The sequence below is a fragment of the Malania oleifera genome, chromosome 7 (genome assembly GCF_029873635.1).
Source record: "Malania oleifera isolate guangnan ecotype guangnan chromosome 7, ASM2987363v1, whole genome shotgun sequence".
In the NCBI taxonomy this organism is placed as follows: Eukaryota; Viridiplantae; Streptophyta; class Magnoliopsida; order Santalales; family Ximeniaceae; genus Malania; species Malania oleifera.
The window spans coordinates 5,819,685-5,839,654 of NC_080423.1; the positions used below are offsets into that span (position 1 = coordinate 5,819,685).

At 35.7% G+C, this 19,970-nt stretch overlaps 1 protein-coding gene across 1 annotated transcript; it reads left to right on the forward strand.

Moving 5' to 3' along the window:
* The first annotated feature begins 6,174 nt into the window (after positions 1-6,174).
* Positions 6,175-11,321, forward strand: LOC131159575 (lanC-like protein GCL1). Its single transcript, XM_058114596.1, has 5 exons — positions 6,175-6,417; positions 6,515-6,708; positions 8,254-8,365; positions 10,240-10,710; positions 10,838-11,321. The coding sequence occupies exons 1-5, from the start codon at positions 6,259-6,261 to the stop codon at positions 11,162-11,164; spliced, it is 1,263 nt and encodes a 420-aa protein (XP_057970579.1). The 5' UTR covers positions 6,175-6,258; the 3' UTR covers positions 11,165-11,321.
* Positions 11,322-19,970: the final 8,649 nt, after the last annotated feature.

A 19,970-nucleotide genomic window follows, 5' to 3' on the forward strand; every position in this document is an offset into this window, starting at 1 on the left:
GTGTTATGAAGTATGTAAAATAACACTGGTATGCCACACACTGATATAGCCTGCTTTCTTCCTTACTGAGAGGTGTCTCACCTCGAATGTACGTACAATGTTTTTCAGGTCCTTCAGGTAGCCATAAGTAGCATCCTAGCGTCTGGGAGCAAGGGTGTTGTAGCTACAGCTAGTACCTATTAGGTATGAGTTTTGGGTATCCTGGTTGTCGGGATAATTTTGTAGACACCTGGGGTATGTTTTGTATTATGGGGATGTATATCCTAGCTTGTATAGACTCTGGTATGATAGTGTTTATGTATAAAAGACTGTATTCCGCTGCGTATTATGGATGAGTATGGATGTTTGTATGTATGTATGTGGGCATCTGTTTACCCCACGGGGTCGGACCCTCACTTTGTATTGTATCAGGTATATTTTAAATTGATATAGAGACAGGTTAAGTTACTAAATTCACATCGGGGACCCACTTGCGGGTTTGGGGCGTGACAACCACGCCCAGATGATGATGACAACAATGATGTAGAACCGACGGCTGAGCGAAGAGAGGATGAGAAGCTGGAGATGACTCCAGAACGAAGAAGAATGAGACGACCATTCAGACAGTTGGGACTGCAAGATGGCCAAAAAAAAAAAAACAGAGAGAACTAGATGGCCGAGACTGCAAGTCGGCTGAAAAAAAAAAAACAGAGAGAGAAGAGAGCGACGCTAGAACGGAGATGAACTAGAGAAGCGAGAGACGACAACGTGTTCTTTGATTCCAGAGACAACAAGATCAGCTTGAAGCCTGTTGGGTGTGCAGCGGCAATGGGGTACTAAGTTGTAGAACGAGCAGAGCATCAAAGAAAACCCACCGTTGCTGCTGCTGCCGAAGAGACGAAGCCGACGCTGAGAGACGAATGATGAATGCTAGAGAATCAAGAACGTCGCCGGAAAATCAAGAAGGCCACGATACTGTCTGAGAAGACAAGAATGCCAAAGAATCAAGAAGTACGCTGCACGGCAGACGAGAGCGAGGGGTGGGCTATGATTAGAGTTTCGCGGCGGCGCTGGGAGATTAGAAGGCTCATAACCAAGGTTTAGAAGGCTCTGATACCATGTTAAAACTAAGAAACTCGTATTATTCTTTTTGTGCATATAAAACTATACAAGAGTAATCCTTTTATAGGTGAAGGAGGTAGACTACAAGGGTAACTTAGTAAATACACAGATGTGCCTAAATTAGGGAGATATATAATTAGGGAGATATGCTAACAATATGCATGGGCTCTTAGCGTACTAAGAATTTATAATAGTGTGAAATGAAGACCTAAAGATCATGTAATCAACTTATAATCGAGTTATTATAAAAAATTATCAAATAAATTTTTTATTTAAAATTATAAAAAAGATATGTAATCAACTTATCTTTATTCTCTATTGTTAATTAAGAGAAACTTTGGTAGTTTAGCTTCTACTGGTCTTTTTCTTCAATTATCTTTCCTAGAGCGCCCTCAAATTACGAATTATTTTATAACTATTTTATAATTACAATATTTACAAATCAAGGTATATAAGTAATTTAATAAATTATTTCATTTTTTTAAAAAAAATTTCTATTATATCCTTAGTAACACATTATTTCCTAAAAATAGATAATTTAGAATCCAAGAAAATTCGACCAAATTTTATAAACTCATATTATCTTCTTTAAAAAATTATAAATTTTAAATGTGAAACACAATACAAACAACTAATTGCAACCGCGAAAGCATATTTAATAAAATAACCTCAATTATAACAGCATGTTCTAACGTATTATAATATTTTTATACAAATCCTAAACTTTAATTATAATATTTACCATCACAATAAGTTGACGTGCTAAACAATCTTATTAAAAAAATTAAATAAAAACAATGTTTTAAACACACATAGATTTAATTTTAAAAATACGAACACACGCATATTTTAAGCGCACAAAGCCAATGAAAAAGGAAAATTACTTCCTTATCCCACTGGCTGTTTAGAAGCGCCTAAAAGACTAAATTAGCCCAAGATAGGCAATCCTAACTCAAATAAAGGCCTAAATCATCAAATTGAGGCACTAAAAGGATTAAGACTATAGAAGGGCAAAGGGAAGCCTAAAACCTTTATTATGCACATAAATCAAGATAAATAAGACTCGATCAATTAGGGCCGGCTCTTCACAATATGAGTTCTTAGGCAAATAATTTAATTATGGGTCCTTAATATTTTGTTTAATTTTTATTTTTATTTAAAATTAATTTTTCAAACTTTTTGAGATGCAAATCACTCATTAAAGTTTTATATTCAATGTTTTCAAGTTTTTTTTTTTTTTTTTCTATTGATAATGTAACCAATTCATTTAATCTTTCTCGTGACATAGTTGATCGCAAATAATTTTTTATAAGTTTAAGTTTTGAAAAACTTCTTTTTATAGAAGTTACTGTCACATGTATCGTTAATAAAATTCTAGAAATAATAAATGCATTTGAAAAATAATCTATCTTTTTTTATAAATACATTGAGACTTGAAAAAAAAGAAGAATTAAATTACATTTACTTTACATTTTAAAATATAATTTTATTTACTTGATAGTGGAAAAGTCAATGTATGGGAAGAGAATATCATAAATAATGTTAACATTATTACATTAAAAAAAAATTTGGGAAGCCTCAAAATTTTTGGGGCCCTAGGCAAACACCTCAACTGCCTTAAGGCCAGGTCGACACTGCGATCAACATCAACAACTACCCTTTTTTGGCTAATGTCATTGTATAAAGACATTAGGCAAAGAAAGAGATTCTTAATTTTAACCAAGCGTCAACGTCATATAAGTATGCATTCAAATAAGGTTGATCATTCTCAAGGATTAGTACCCTATCTCAAATGAAACCCATGCAAATAAAAACAGAACAAAAAAACTAGGGTATCCAACCTCAAATGTGATGACCCAAAAATATATATATATATATATATATATATATATATATATATATATATATATATATATGATGAAAGTACAATAATAATAAAATAATAAAAATAGTCATTAAGTTAATATCAATACGGAAGTGTTTTTCTGTAGGATCCTTGATTCCATGTTTGATGCCTAAGAAAGACCTTGTCTTAGCGAGTGCTCAGAGACCATTGCGGCTCAGTCGCTCCTTGGAGGTCGGCCTGGTCAAAATGGAATTTCATAGGATAAACAGGATAGACACTGTTTGTACACGTAAATAAGTATATATACATAAAATAGTGTTTTGACAGACATAATTTGTAGAAATACATAATAAGATGATAATAATATAGGTATCATATGTGGGGCCCACAAGACTATGTGGGGTCCACATGAGTCCCGGAACCACAAGACACTGTTTATATACGTAAATAAGTACATAAAATAATGTTTTAACTGATATAATTTGAAGAAATATATGATAAAATAATAATAATATAGGTATCCTATGCGGGGCTCACAAGACTGTGTGGGGGCCCACATGAGTCCCGAAGCCGTATGGAGGTTTACACAAGTCTCAAAGTTATGTAGGATGCATAAAATCGTATAAGAGTTATTCAAGTTACGTAGGATCCATTCGGGTCTCGAAGTTGTGTGGGGCCCACAAGACCATGTGGGGCCCATATGAGTTTTCAAAATTTAAATTTAATTCTTGTTCAAAAATAAATAATAAAATAAATAAATACTAAAAGTAGTTTAAAATTAATAACAATGATAATAATGATTAGGAAAAAAAATAATAAAATAATAAAATAATTAATTAAGTAATTGATTAATTAATTAGGTAAGTAATTAATTAAAAAATTATTTAGTGGGATTGGTGACAAGCACTCCCACATGGCCTCCATCCCTATCCCATACACAACCCATACCTTGCCCATTCTTTAATTTTTAATAATTATAATTTCACCCATCTCCCCACACTTTTACAAATTCCATTTCTTCCCCAAAATTCTCCTATAAATAGGGAGCTCTCAACCTTCATTTTTCACAACAATTTTTCAAAGAAGAGAAGGATTAGTGAGTGAAAGAATTTGTGGTGGAGAGAGAATTTTTGAATAAATTCTCAATCACCCACTTTTTCCGATCTCATTTCTTAAAGATAATTATTGTGTTCGTAGCACACGGTAAAAGAAGAAAGTAAGTAAATTTTGATTATGTTAGTTTCTTTTTATTTTAAATTCATACCCGAGTTTATTTTGTACGTAAATTTTAATTATGTTACTTAGTTCCACAAAATTTCTATGAGTTTATTTTTACGCATATTTAATTATACCAGTTCTATCTTTAATATACTTGCATCTATATTTGGGTTAAGAAATGTTCTAATCCCCTCGGGTAAATTTTCAGCATTTCTTTCTATTCAAAAATAAAATTATATATATTTTTAACACAAAAATTGTGTGGCATGAGTTTATTTTTACGTTACATTTTTATGAAAATATGAGTAAAGATGAGATTTTCACGATATTATTTTAAATTGCATAAATTATAATAAGATGATTTTAAAACCCCTTATGGCAACGAAAGTTCAAAGTTACAGATGCTCAGTACCGCAGCTTAAAGTTTATACTGATCAGAGTGCACCCACACTGTTTACAGAGTGGTTATTTATGTTAGTGGATTTCTCCTGAGTGCACACCTGGTTCCAGACCAGGACTTAATAAGGAAAATCTCACTTAAAGTTTACGTACGTTGATTTAGTTTGGTCGGCCAGCCAGCTAAGTCCAGTCTTCGGACCGCACAACCCAGTCATGGGGGTAAACATGACTTACGGCAAACAGGCCTAAGGATGATTTTTACAATATATGTTTATACATATTTAATTACGTATACAAAGTTACTGATGATTTGAAGGAAAAGTGTAAGTTTACGTGAAAATGATCATTTTGGTGCTTAAATGACGATCTAAGGAAAACGTATAAGGAAAAGTATATGTATGTTTATCATTAAATATTTTTACAGTTTTAAAGTTAAAAGTTTAATTTAACAGTTATAGTATATGATTATAAAAATTTACTGTTAAAATTGATGACAAAAGTTTTATGCAGGAATTTTTAAATTTATGTTTATTCTAAAAGTAATTTTGAAGTTATAGTATTAAATATTGTTTTACGAAATTCTTTAAAAGCTCATTTTGGCCACACACTAATAATAATCTTATTTACTTACTGAGCGTCGTCTCACCCCAATCATATTTTATTTCAGATAACTTTGAAGGACATGTCGGAAATCAGGCTTAGCAAGCATGCGGGTGGGGATTAGAAAAATAAAGATTAATTAGAAATATTAGTATGGTTTCAGATATTTATGTTTGTGTAATTTTCCTTCTTTTGAAATAAATGATTGTAATATGGAATATTAGTGCTCTTGTTTAATAAAAATTGAGTTTATTTGCTTCCGCTGTAAATCAGTAGTAAAAAGTTAATATCCCAGGCCCCTCGGGGTCGGGGTGTTACATCAAATGTGCTTAGAAACAGAATTGAATGATTGTGAGCATGCTTTTTGTATGCATGACTAAACCCTAAAATGAATTTAACTATGAGCTATTACATGCACCAAGACACAATTTACAGAAAAGATTTTAAAATCAGGAGTCATTACATGCGCTAAGGCATGACCTGGAGTGACAAAAATGTTTGAAACCAGTAGCCACACCAGGGCACGACCGAAAATGAAAAAATGTGTTTGAGACTAAAAGCCATTACATGCATTAAGATAAGACCTAAAGTGAAAAGACGTTCGAAACTAGGAGCTATTATATATGTTAAATCTTAATCTTTAATTATAATAGTTACTAGCACAGTAATTTAACCCTGTTAAACAATGTTATTAAAAAAATTAAATAAAAAGAATGTTTTAAAGGCACATAGATTGAAGTTTGAAAATGCGAACACACGCAGATTTTAAGCCCACGTTAAAGGTGTCAGAACGACGTCGTGACAACTGGGCCACCCGGTGAGCTGGGCGGCGATCCGCTCCACATCGTTTCCTCTTCAAGGCGGCCCCACACCGGATCCGCACCCCACCCCCATAGTAACACATGATCTTCATGCACCCAGCGGTCTACGTTCCCCCCACCACGTGGCAGGCCCACAGCCCGTCTCATCTGTCGCATCGTCACTCCATACAACCACCGGTTACACACACACACACACTCCAGAACCAGATATTTAGCAGAGCAGAGATCTCTGCCCGAGACAGAGGACTGAGGGGGGCGGGGGAGAGAGAGAGAATGGCTTCAGCGTTGGAGTTTGCGTCGCCGGAAAGCTACGAAGAGGGCGACGAACGGCGGGATTTCTTCGGAGGGGGGCCTCATCCGGCGGTCGGAAATTACGTGTCGCTGCTGCCGGCGGAGGCATTTCTGAGAGCGGCTGTGTCTCTGAAGGACCAGGTATGGGGGGAAGGGGGTGGGTGTAGGTTTAGGTCGTGTAATGCACTGGTTCACGTTAGTTAATTGTGTGTCTCTGTACATGTGACTCATTCGGTAGGTGGTACAAGTCACGTGGAAGGAAGGCAGCGGAGGAGGGCAGCGGTACTGCGGAGACCCAACGGCGTACGTGGGGTTGCTGGGGACGGCTTTCATCTGCCTGAGGTCGCACGAGGCCACCGGCAGCCGGGATGACCTGCTATTGTGCGCGGAGATTGTTGACACGTGTGCCGCCGTCGCACGTGCCTCCTCAAGGTACCTACCGTTCATTCTTATTCTTTAATATTTATTTTTCGTGTTCTTCTTCTTCTTCTTCTTCTTCTTCTGCTGCTGCTGCTGCTGCTATTTTTAAATTATTATTTGTTATTATTAATTGGAGAAATATTTGACTTATTTTGAATTATGAATTATTCTCATATGCTTTTTGTATGTATGCTTTCCAATTTGGTGCTTACTGTTTGGATTGTTGATCTTGCTGGAGTTCTTAAAGGCATGTTCAGATGTGGAAAATTATTTTAATTTTAATATTAATTTTTTTTTTCAGTTTATTATTGGTCCTTTGGAATTAAGTATTTTGCTTAGAAAAAAGAAAAAAAAAAAAAAAAAAAAGTCAGAAATTCATTTGCTATTGTATTTCGTCTATATCTTAAATGCTATTAAAAATAAAAATTTAATTAATGTGATTAAAAAATAAGAAATATTAATTATGTGTAGAATCAAAATTTGTTTATAAAGTTGGTATATATATTTTTATTTTACTTCTCACTTTTCTTGCTAAACAAACGTGAAAATATAAATTTCTTAAAAGAAAAATTGGTAAACAATATATATATATATATATATATATATATATATATATTGTAACTTATTCCCCCAAAGAAAAAATCCCAAATATTTTAGTTGTGATGAATTTTTGATTTTATAATTATTTTTAAGTTGTGTTTGGAGATGTGAATTGTATTTGTTTGGACTCGGATTGAACTTGGATCCAATTTTGTCCACATTGTCCAATTCCACCCAAATGCAAATTTAAGGTCCCAATTTCAAGCTCCCAAATGCAAGGTTAGAGGAAGTTTCAAAACAAATTTTCCTTTTGCAGTGAGTTTATTTTAAAAAATAATTTTTTGACTCTGATGGTGGTGTGATTTACATCGAATTATTCAAAGCAAGAGCAAAAACAATTTTGCAACAAAATCACTTCTTGTAGAAAGCTGTCTAAAACAGGAATTTAAGGTGCTTGTAGATATTTGCCAGCATGATCCCTTTCAATCAGCCCGAGTCCTTGCTTCCTTTTCATTCCTTGTCTTCATTTTTGACAGATGTCTTGGTCTACAGGTGAGATTGTGAAAATTCTTGTAGATCCATGGAGGACCACCGCAATAAAAGATTTCATTTGTCCTCTCTCGGGACCATTGACATTTTGCCATGCCAGGGTCAATATCGTGATAATTGCCGTCCAATGCATCCTGCAAATGATGTTCAAATTAATTTATTAATGAACTTATCACCTAACTATCCAATTTGCATTACTTTCTTTTTTGCCTTCAAGTTTCAAATTTTATTTAAAAATTGAAAAAATAAAACACAATTAATGAGTGGTAAAATTGCTAAATTAAGCTGATTTTTGGTATGCTTAAAGACTAAGTACAGCTTTAGCAGATGAGAACCAAAAGATTTATTTTTTATGGTCTCGGAATAGGATACTCTGAAATTATCATGAGATAGAGCCAAAAGATGCTTATGGATTTGATGCAAAAATGCTGCTTTTGATCTTTTAAGTTCATAATATCATTTGTGCAGGCATGTGACCTTTTTATGTGGTAGAGGAGGAGTCTATGCGCTTGGAGCTGTGGCTGCCAATTATTTGGGGGACCATCAAAGGCGTTACATATTTTTGAACCTCTTCCTTGAGGTACGTACTTGTTGTCTTACCTCATTTCCCATCAACAAGCTGAACATTTTTTCCAGCCCGATATTTTACTAAAGTATCTCAAAAAATGTCTCTACGATACACAGTTTCATTGCCCCTCCTTCTTGCATCTGTGTTTTATCTCTGGGCCTAGTAAAACAGTAAATAATCCACGCATTACTGAATAAAGTTCGAATGATAGAAAATTTGAAAAATATATTAGTTTTCACCTAGAAAAATCTGAATAAAGCAGGGCAAGTAGTTCGCATCACATTCCCATGTTTTGGCACCTGAGATTTCATTTTGCAATGCATTCATTCTTGTAGCAATGTTGGTTGATAACTGGGACACAACTTCCAGAATCATGCAGAATTCTAGAATCCCAGTCTTTGCAACGGTCCTTCTCTGAGCAACAAAATGGTTTGCTCCCTTAGTTAGCATTGGATGCTTCTCCTGTTTATGTTTGGTACCTCCAAATTGTTCCATCACTTGGAAGTATTTTATAAAACCTCTAATCATTATTGTGATTTTGAATTAAGGAGCCTCCAGACAATAGTTGATAATGTGATAGTAGGAATATCTGTAGGAATGGATGCATTCATGCTATATCTCATATGTGCAAATGCACGTAAATAGCACAAGAAAAAGATAGGAACCCCCAAACCTTGATGCAGTATCAGCATGGTTGTGAGATAGTTCACCAAAAGATGGGTGGAGGGGGCGTGCAAGCGTAGGGCGTGTATAGCTCCATCCTAATTTGTAAGAAGTTGGTCCTTCAATTTATGAATCTGGAATTGTTTGTTTCTTTTTTAAATGTGGTCCACAACCTGATCTTCTTTTGTTACACAAATGGGCATCGTATTCTTTTCGAATGATGATGTAAGCCAATAAGAGAGTTGAAAAGTTCTTGGCATCTTGTCCAACATGACTACTTGCTCACATTTATTATGCTTCATATCTGCTACGTGGTGGCTTTAGTTTATTGAAGTGGGGCCCAATATGGTTTGGAGTTGGGCACTTGAGCCTTAATGGAACCTCTACGCAGCTTGGAGAGGGCATTTGAGTCTTGATGGAATGCTGCAGAGAGAATAATATTAAGCTTTCTCGATAAATTGTTATTATTATTATTTCAAAACCAGACTTGTTTGGTCTTTTCTGTATTTTTAATGTGCCCACACGCCGAATAAAAACTAAATCAATCAAATAAGCCAAGACAGATTTATAGTTTTGGCTGGTGTGGTCTATGTCCATGAGCAGAGACCACACGAGTGATTTTACCATGTCAAACTGGAGATCTCAGATTGTCTGCCACCCAACCCTACACACCCAGGATAGATACGCACACGGCTGACGCAATACAACACTATTTACACAAACACACAACCATATGGTCTTTACTCCAATGGGCCTGACAGTAAAGAATTCAAGACACGACGTTATGCCGCATCACACTTTCTAGTTAAGCAAGTTGGGCAGACTGTATTATGCATGAGAACTCTGCTTTGTTATTATAGGCCATTTTTACTTTCTTTTTATTAGAGTTTTAAGTTGTATTTCTGGATGGATGTTTAGAAAACTTCGATCTTTTAGGAAACTCAATCATTCTTGGAGCATCACTTATAAGCGATGAGCTGTCACATGAATCGGCTCTTTGACAGCCTGCAGTGGTTTAGATGGAAAATGAAATAAAAAAACGAAACTTGTAAATAAAATATATTCACGCTATGACTGTATGGTAACTGATCAGTCTTCTGCTATTTCAGCACCAATGCGCCTGTTTATTAGAATGCAGGCTATTCAGTTTGTGTCTGGTGCGAGAAGAGCAACAACCATTAGTCCATTGCTATTACTCATTTAATGTAGTTCATCATGTTCAGGTGGCCCAAGAGAGAGCTCTCCCAATTGGACCAGAGGAAGGTGGTTTTGGAATGTCATATGACCTCCTTCACGGGCGATCTGGGTTTTTGTGGGCATCATTGTTCATGAACAAATACCTTGGGCAAGAAACCTTGCCGAATGATCTTCTCATGCCGATTGTTCAAGCTGTGTTAGCTGGGGGCAGGACAGGGGCATCCAACAACTCAGCCTGCCCACTTATGTTCAGATGGCATGGAACAAGGTACTGGGGTGCATCACATGGCCTTGCTGGAATCTTGCATGTGCTTCTTCACTTTCCTTTAGGTGAAGAAGATGCAGAGGATGTCAAGGCAACACTAAGGTACATGATGGGAAATAGGTTTCCTCACAGTGGAAATTACCCTTCATGTGAAGGGAACCCAAGGGATAAGTTGGTGCAGTGGTCTCATGGTGCAACTGGCATGGCCATCACTCTTTGCAAGGCAGCACAGGTCTTCCCTGCAGTCTAGCTTATGAAATTCCATAAAGAAAATATATATAGCTTTTGCGTTGCTAAATTATTGTTCGAATACTAAGCATGCGCAAGTAGTGACTTCCATTTGTTATCTGCTTTTGTAGGTGTTCCCAAGGGACAGGGAGTTCCGCGATGCAGCTATAGAAGCAGGGGAGGTGGTGTGGAAGAATGGGCTGGTCAAGAAGGTGGGACTTGCTGATGGTGTTGCAGGTAATGCATATGCCTTCCTTTCCCTCTATCGACTGACGGGTGAGAGCATATATGAGGACAGAGCAAAGGTGTTTGCGAGCTTTCTGCATCATAATGCTGGGAAACTTGCTCGCGGAGCTGACCTTGCCCACTCCCTCTTCCAAGGACTCGCGGGAGCTGGCTGCCTGTGGTTTGATTTGCTGAGACCAGAGACCTCCTGCTTCCCAGGCTATGAACTTTAGCTTAAAATGAGGCAAGTTGAACTGAAAGCTCTGTTTTCAGTTTAAAATGTAACATCAAAATGTATATATATGCTGGTAAGGTGAGTGTATGATCTTAACTGAGTTCTAGCTCTAATTTAATATTAAAAAAAAAAAAGAAGGAAAATATCTTCTGTTCTGTTCTTCTTGTTCATCTGGATCATCCGGTTTGAAATTGTCCACCCTCCCCCTCCTCCCCTCCGGCGAGTTTTTGTTTCAACATGAATCACACATAAATAGATTGATACAACAGAAACCTTTGATCCGCCTAACAGATAAAATGCATTATATAGATTACGTAGTCTGCTAATTTCACTTGAAAGGAGCACCTCTAGGCCTGAAAGAGAGCAAAGGAGGTATGGAGAATGCATGGAGGCCCACGCTTATTCCCCCAGGTTATCCAAACAAGGTGTAAATATACATTGTGCACGATGTGGGAAAGAAGAACACGGCTTTGGTGGAAATGGCCGCACTTCTGGTAGGAGAGTTGACACAAAACCTAAGTAGACCAAATTTATTTGGCATAGAAGAATAGAATGGGAAGAAATAAAATTAATTTTAACAATTTTATAAATTTATCATAGAAATTTTTTATTCTATTTCACTCTCAAAAGTTTAGGGTTCATTAGTATAAGCGGGAGCTAGGTCTTCAACAGACAGAATACATAAGTGATGACTTGTAAAATCTTATCCTCATTCCAATTTATGCCTACATTGTGACTAATTAGGTTCTTACCAAATCTAGAAGTGGTTAAGGAAAAGAATTATGTCGTTCTTAGATGAATGCGACATCTGAGTACAACAACAGTAAGCCTTGAGTCCCACTTGTTGGAGTTGGATATATGAAATCTTTTTCATCAATTAATTAGATTGAGAGTGTTTTCCTTTATTAGATTAAGGGTTATTAAATCCTTTCTTATTATGTCATTCTAAGTTATTTTAAGTTTATACCTATTAATTTTTATGCCAAATAATAATTAATTCACTCATTCTCACAGGTGTTCTATTAGGTCTACATTTTAAACGTTCAAATTATTTAAGTTGTCTTTTTCTTATCTTATTTTTAACCCGTTGCGCCTAAATTGTTGTGTATATGTTTATTTCTTACTTTATCTTTTAATGTTAAACTACTCATCAATCTTAACATTTGCATTTTACCAATTTTAATTTTTGTGCATGTTATTTTTTAGTTGTCTAACATTCTAAACCATAAAGCATAGTTGACCTTATAATCGTCTTATAAAATTTTTCTTTTAATTTTAAGGGTATTCTACGATCATTCAATACACTTGATAAACTCTTCCATTTTGCCCAATCTATTTTAATTCTATGTACTATATTTTCTTCAATTTCCCTTTTAGCTAGCATAATAGATCAAAAACATCTAAATCTGTTAGTGTTATTAATCTCTTCATTATCAAGTTTAATTTTTTCTCCGTTACTACTCTTTACATTGCTGAATTTTTTATTTTTTGATTTATTTTTTACTAAAAGAGGGCGGCACCTCTTTTTATCTATTAATATGTCTTCACTTTTGATGGAGGAATACCATAGTTATTAGACAAGTAAAAGGGAGATTATAGATAATGAAATTAAAACCCTCCCAAAAACAACACCAACAACCAATCATACCATGACAACAAATCTAAACAATGCTAACTAAGAAAAAGGCCTAGATAAAATCACAAAAAAAACTTTAAACAAATCAAAATCCACCAAACAAAACTCAAGAGTTGAACTAACGACGAACGGAAGTGAGACCCTGTAGAACCCCGAACTCGAGAAAATAAGGAAATAAATAAGAAAATAAGAAAGGGAATTTAAAAAGGGAATAACAGTAGGCTTCGTCGACGAATCCCATGTTTTCGTCGACGCTCCTTCTTTCGTCAACGAACGTCCTTCAGTAATTCGTTGACAAATACGTCATTTCATCGACGAATGTGACCGGGTCGACGACTTATAAATAAAATTTTTGGTTGCTTAGTGATTAACAAAACAGTTTCTCTCTCTCTCTCTCTCTAACCCGAGCCCTACTCTCTCTCTCTCTCTCTTCGATTCTCTTGTCGTTCGTCACCTAATTCAATGATTGGAAGCCACTATGAGAATTTAGGAGAAATTCTCTACAAGTCTAGTGGAGTGGATTTTTTATCAGGACTTTTCAAGCACCACTCCAAAATCAGGCTAAGTAGGGTATTTTAGGGTTTTGTTGTTGATTTGGAGTAGATGAGACCTAGGAAACGCGAGAAATATGATGTGAGTTGAGTTAATTAATTTGAGGAAAATGTTATTTCAGGGTTTGATCTTCAAACTCCGTAGGGCGGAGATTTAGGGTTCCCAGTAAGCCTGGTAAGGGGATTATATTACGTTAGTTGATTTTGAAATATGGATCCGATTAAATTGCATATATGATTTTCTGAATGAATCATGTATATAAAAGGGTGGTTTTGACTGTTATATGTTTTGGGAAAAATTTACGTGGTTGGTTTGAAATCTCCTATTTTCTATAAAATAAATAGTTTAAGTTAAATAAAATCCTGGAGATGTTCAGACTCTATTTTCAGCAATTTATGTTTTTCCCCGTCAATTTATTTATTTATGATCTATTAGATAAAAATTGTGCGGTATGAGAACACTTTATAAATGGTATATATGAGTAGAATGTTTTTATTGATAATACGAGAATTGATATGATGGTTGGAGGCCGAGATTTAATATGACGGTCAGGAGCCGAGATTTTTATATGACGGTCGGGGGCCGAGAGTTAGTAAATGAAAGGTTTTATATGAAATGATAATAAAACAGTTTTAATATGTAAATTGTCATATATGATTCTAGAACCTTGTGATTATAAAATGTGATGTTATGAGTACAGTACCGTAACTATATGTTGGCAGAGAGTGCAATCACACTAGCATGATAGTGTGATGATGGATAGACGATTTGGTGACCTGGGCCATAGTACTACTTCGAGGTTTCTATCGGGGGGGCCCATCTGAGGTAGTTTCGGATGACCAAAGGTAGGCACGATCGTACTTACTACCTTTTTTTACTCAGCTATCATCGACCGACCAGGAGCTGAGTCCAGCCTTCGGGCCGCACAACCCGTCATAAGGGGAAGCATGTCGTATGAGTATGAGATAGCGTGACGACACTAATACAATAGTCTAAGTGGTGTCTTTTATGCATATCTAGGCAAATTTACTATGAAATGGGTTATAATAAGCCGACAGTTTATTATTCAGAATTATGTATTTTCATATATACAATTTAAATGTTATTTCATATACAGTTGAATAATGGAAGTTTATTATTCACACAAGAACTTATGCTTGCCACACACTGATAGTAATATAATCCGTCTTACTGAGAAGTGTCTCACCCCATTATACAAATTATTTTTCAGGTCCTCCAAAGAATCGTACTTAGCTTACCTCAAGGCTGGCATTAGATTGCTGAGAGTGGTTAGTAGATCTGGTGAGATACCAAATATATTATTTTGTTGTTTTGGGATTGTAGTATGTAGACAGATAGTGGTGTGTGTGTATTGGGAAACAACTAGAACTCTAGTAAAGTAGTTTGGATGTTTAGAAATCTTCTGTTGTATCATTTAATTTCAGTAATGACAGTTGCACCCAAGATTCCCCGATTAGTGGGGGTTGCATATTTATATGCTACAGCAGGCATCATATATATATATATATATTTGTATGTTTTATTAGCACTCTGGGATGATGTGGCAGGTCAAGACGCTACAGGTGGTATTTTGCCTAGGTTGTTAGGTTCTGTAGACTAGGTCGAATGATTTTATCGGAGTGTAGGATGAGGATAAGAATGGGTGGAATAGGAATTTCAAGTTTTGCTTTGTAAGCCTGGAGACAGAAATTTCTTGACGAACTTCTGTATTTTTCTGGATCAGTCGACGAGTTCAGAAAACCATGACAATCTATTGATGGTTTTGTTTCCGAGCGGAAGGGCAGGCACTTGAAAACTAGAGTGGAAATATGAAATTGGCAAAATTTGTTATGAATTTGGGGAAAAAGAGTTAGGCTGGTATTTGAAATTTATTGAAAATAAATAATTTAGTGTTATAATTGTACCAGATATGTTAGGATGTGAGAATTCTGAATCTTTTTGTTCTATCCTCAAGATGGATCACAGGGACAATAATGTTGTTGCAGGAGGAAGTAGTAGAGAGAAAGCTGCCCATGAGGGTGGCAGTGATTCTATAGTGGCATTTTGGGATTTTGCCCAGCAGTTTATAGTCGAGGTTACACGGAATTTTAGGGGGCAGGATCATCCCACTATTGAGCTAGGAGATTCTACTGAGAAGCTTACTTACCTAAAGCCTCCTACTTTCGCGAGAAGTACCAACCTGATCCAAAATTTATACAACTTTCAAAATATCATGATTTTGCAATATACGCACAGAAATATATTTTATAACATTTAACAGAATATCATGTTATACAGACTTTACAACCATAACATTTAGATATTTCAGCTATTCAGATATTTCAGCTTACGCATATGTTACAGCTCATCCAAATCACCTTTTACAATGTTATGGTTATTATAGTTGAAACAGAAACATGGTAAACAGATGATATATATAGAATAGTATTATATAGTATCAGACCCTAATGGATCATATCAATTCTCAAAGCACAATACCGTAGCTATTTCAGATCAGAGTGTAACCACATATCTTAGATAGTGTGTGGATTTATCAGCAGTCGATCATGCCTTGGGGGGTACTGCAGACTCCCTGGTAGTCTGAGTTGAGATGGCTGATCTGACTAGGGAGATTCAGTTGACTTATCCTGGTAGGCCAACTAGTGTTAAGTCCCGCCTACGGGCCGCACAACCCTGTCATAAGGGGGTTAAATCATAACATTCAACCATCCAGGGAGTTTTCATAGTTATGTGCATATATATAGATTTTCAGAAAAACAACAGATATATTTATAATTACTAGAAGTATGATTAAATAGAAAGTTTGAATTTTAAGCCACATAGGTGTGAGTTATACTGTATACTATTTTACATGCTACCTCAATTTTAGTTATTTATCAGTATATTATTCATATAAACTCTGCTGCCACACACTATAATAGCATATTTCATCTTACTGAACGTTGTCTCATCTCAAAAATTTAACATTTTTCAAGTGATCCAATTAAAAGAGCAAATCAGGCTCGGAGGTAGAGAAGATATTTATGTTGCCCTGTCAGGAGGGTAAGTATTTTGGGGGAGTGTGTTCATTAGTAGCATCTAGGAAGTCTGGTGGAGGATTTTTGGGAAAGATGTATATGTATATATATGGTTTGAGAAAATACTGGATTCTGGTATTGTAATTATGATTTTAAGATTTATGTTTTCCGCTGCATAGGTATGTTATTGTAGTTTTTTATTAGGGGTATCAGAGGAATATGATTTTACAGTATAGTGTAAAAAATGGCATAAATTTTCAGGTTGTTACATGGAGTGAGAGTAGGGGGCAGCAGGAAGAGAGGAACTCTCGGGTTCTCTCAAGAAAGATGAAAAAATAAACCTCTTTCATGCGGCCAAAATATACATAGATCGCGGTTCGGTCGCTCGATCAAGTGTTAGGTCGCTCAAACCATCTTAAATACCCCATAAGCTGAGTGTGTTCGGTTGGCTGAATATAGGGTCGATTGGCTAAATCTTTGGTGACTTTTCACATTCAGACCCTTGGTAGCCCGAATGCAATCAACTATTTTAAGCTCAGTTGACCAAACCTCTCTAATGAATCAAAAACCCTAAGCTTCGGTCACCCATAGATCAGTTTGGTCTCCTGAACCATGTTCAGTGGCCTGAACCTGTTTTTAACAGGAATAGTCAGGCACCCGAATGTGGTAAACGATTTTGGTCAACTTCCTTGTTCAGTCGACCGAATGAATTGAGTTGAACTAGGTTCAGCCGACCGAACCTAGCTAGCCCCTCTTCTTTTGACCTTTTCTCAATTGACATGACCCCTATGATTTAGATACATGATCTAAGGATTATTGAGTGCACCAATTTTAACCGTTTGACACTTAGATCATTTTAGGGTCAAGGAGAGATAGATTCAGGTTTTTCTTTGACTCTCCACACTTGCTTCATTTTCACCCCTTTTCATTTAAATTGGCAATCAAACTTTGTGTGCCCCTTCTTTTTACATAATATGCAAAAAGTGTGAGAATATGGACTGGAGGAGGTACTAGCATAATGTTTGGACTCTTTCAAAAAGTACCCCATGTAAAGATTCTTCTCTTTCTATTTCTAACCCCATTATAACCTATACCTTCCTTATCTAAGGTCCTTTTTTGTGAACATAGCAACTTATTAAAGTTGTCATTACCTCTAGTGAACATGTAGATGATCTTAACTTGGTCTTCTATTTTCTTTTCCAGATATTGAATTTTTAAGTTCTTTAAACCTTTGCAAACATCCTGTAATTTCAAAAATTCTTTAGTCATGTTGTTTGCTTTACATTCAAGTTCTGAAATGAGAAGATCTTTCTTATTATCACTTGAAGTTTGAGATCTTAATACATTCAACTCTTTTTCCAACTTTTCATTCTTTTTTACTAACTATTTGATTTGAAATCATTTTCCCTTTCAACAACAACTTTTAACTCACATTCTTTCAAAGATGCCTCATACTTATTTTTCAATGCAATATATCTTTTGTTAGTTCTGACAAGAGGTTTATGAATTCTAACATATTCAATTTGTAATTCCTCATAAGTAGGCATGCTTTCACTACCAAAACTAACATGATTCAGTATCAGATGCATCATTAGAATTATCACATGAATCATTACCAGGATTATTTGATAAAGTGGAAGGAGACGAATTTACCTCATCGTTGGTTAAAGCTATAAAGTACCGTTTTTCTCCTTCAAGATCCTTTGAGCTTGAGTCTCAAGGAGTGATCGTCTTTTCTTACTTAGTTACTCCATAAATCTTTCCAAGTTCCTCTCATATTTCTTAAGCACTATTATATGTCATAACTTCAAAAAGGATGTTAGAATCTAAATTATGCAGTAAGGTGTTCACAGCATCAAAATTTATCTGCATTATGCTCTTGTCATTTTCATTCAACTCATTTTCAGATTTGGGAATTCCAACACGATCAATGATTTCACTAGAACACTATTTCCCTAGGCAATAACTTTCCAGAACCTCCAATTTGAAGCTTTAACATATATGGTCATTCTAAATTTCCATTTGGCAAAATTTTCACCGCAAAACACTAGAGGGTTTGCAGATAACCTTCCCTCACAAGATAGGGATGCATTCCCTCACAAGATAGGGATGCACCAACACGAGTCATCATGATCTTTTACAAAATAACGTTTAAGTCTAGCTAACCTATCTCTGATACCAATTGTTGACTTTGGTGCAATCCCAAAAGGGGGGTAAATTGGAGATTTAAAAGTTTTTTCCCAAGTTCAACTAATCCAACAATAATATTACACAACCTAGAGTCTTTCTATGCAGTAACCAACTTAGCAAAAATCAAACTGAGCAGACACGTAGAGCAATTAAAGCAATCTCAATATTTCTTTACCAAACACTGTAAAATAACAATATTTAAGTGCGTAAATTTAAGTTCGAAAATTAAAAGCATACACAAGAAATATTATCGGGGTTTGGTCAATACTACCTACGTCCCCACCTTGGCTCACAAGCACAAGGATTCCACTACGGCTCACTTAACGGGTGAAGCGGCACCGTTTACAACACGTTACCAAGATTGTGCACCTAACTTTCCTAACCTGATCAAAGTCAATTCGGGGCTTTTCACAAGACAAGTCTCCCTTTTCAGGCCTATGCCTGGAATACAATCAATGAATATGAATTTTGCGTACAAATTTAAGTGCTTCTATACAAGCAGATATGTACCAAAACATAGTCCAGATAAATCTGTACTCACAGATGATAGTATTTATGCTCAGTGCCAATGAAGTGTGCTAACACTCAATCTGATGTCAATATGCAATTAAGTCCTAGAGTGTATTTTCAAATACTCTTTCAAACAATATATCAATATTAATCAATCACAACTAGGGTTACAAAGAGTTCCTACAAGAGTATTCAAAATATCCCAAAAATAATTTTATCAAAATATTGGCTTAAGATATATTTGAAAAAATAAGATTGTGCAAATAATTTAAACACAATCAAAAACTCAAGCTAAATGAGTCTTGCTGTAGGGACCTGAATTCGAAAAATAAATAAGGAAAAGAGAAGGAAAATTAAAAAAGGTAAGACAGCGGAGCTCGTCGACGAGGCTCCATCTCTCATTGACGAAGTCTCTTCTGTGGCTCGCCGATGAGACGCAGGGACCCGTCAACGAGAAGATACCGAGGGATTTTTGGAAGTTTTGAAATCTCAGGCTCGTCAACGAGGTCAATCTCTCGGTGACGAACGCCCTTCTTTGGCTCGTTGACGAGACCTCCAACTTATCGACGAGTATGGTCGGGTCAACTAAATTATAAATATCTATTCATTACTTTATGGTTAAGAAAACTCAATTCTCTCTCTCTCTCTCTAGGATTTCGTGTCGTTTATTGCCGAAATCAATGATCCGACGTCGCTACGTGGATTAGGGGGAGAATCTCTATAGTTATAGCGGATCATATTTTTGATCTAAGGATTTTTGGGATTTTTCCTAAAATCGATGTAAGGATTTGATTTTATTTTTGGTTCGGTAGTTATGTAGTAGTTGAGATTATAGTGAAATATTGTTCTTCAATTTTTAGATTTCGGGGATCTCGAGT

Bases quoted from the DNA above. Each gene is read 5' to 3' on its own strand.
- LOC131159575 (XM_058114596.1), top strand. From the start codon at position 6,259: ATGGCTTCAGCGTTGGAGTTTGCGTCGCCGGAAAGCTACGAAGAGGGC. The intron at 6,418-6,514 runs GTATGGGGGGAA...CTCATTCGGTAG, and splicing joins CTGTGTCTCTGAAGGACCAG to GTGGTACAAGTCACGTGGAA. The intron at 6,709-8,253 runs GTACCTACCGTT...TCATTTGTGCAG, and splicing joins GTCGCACGTGCCTCCTCAAG to GCATGTGACCTTTTTATGTG.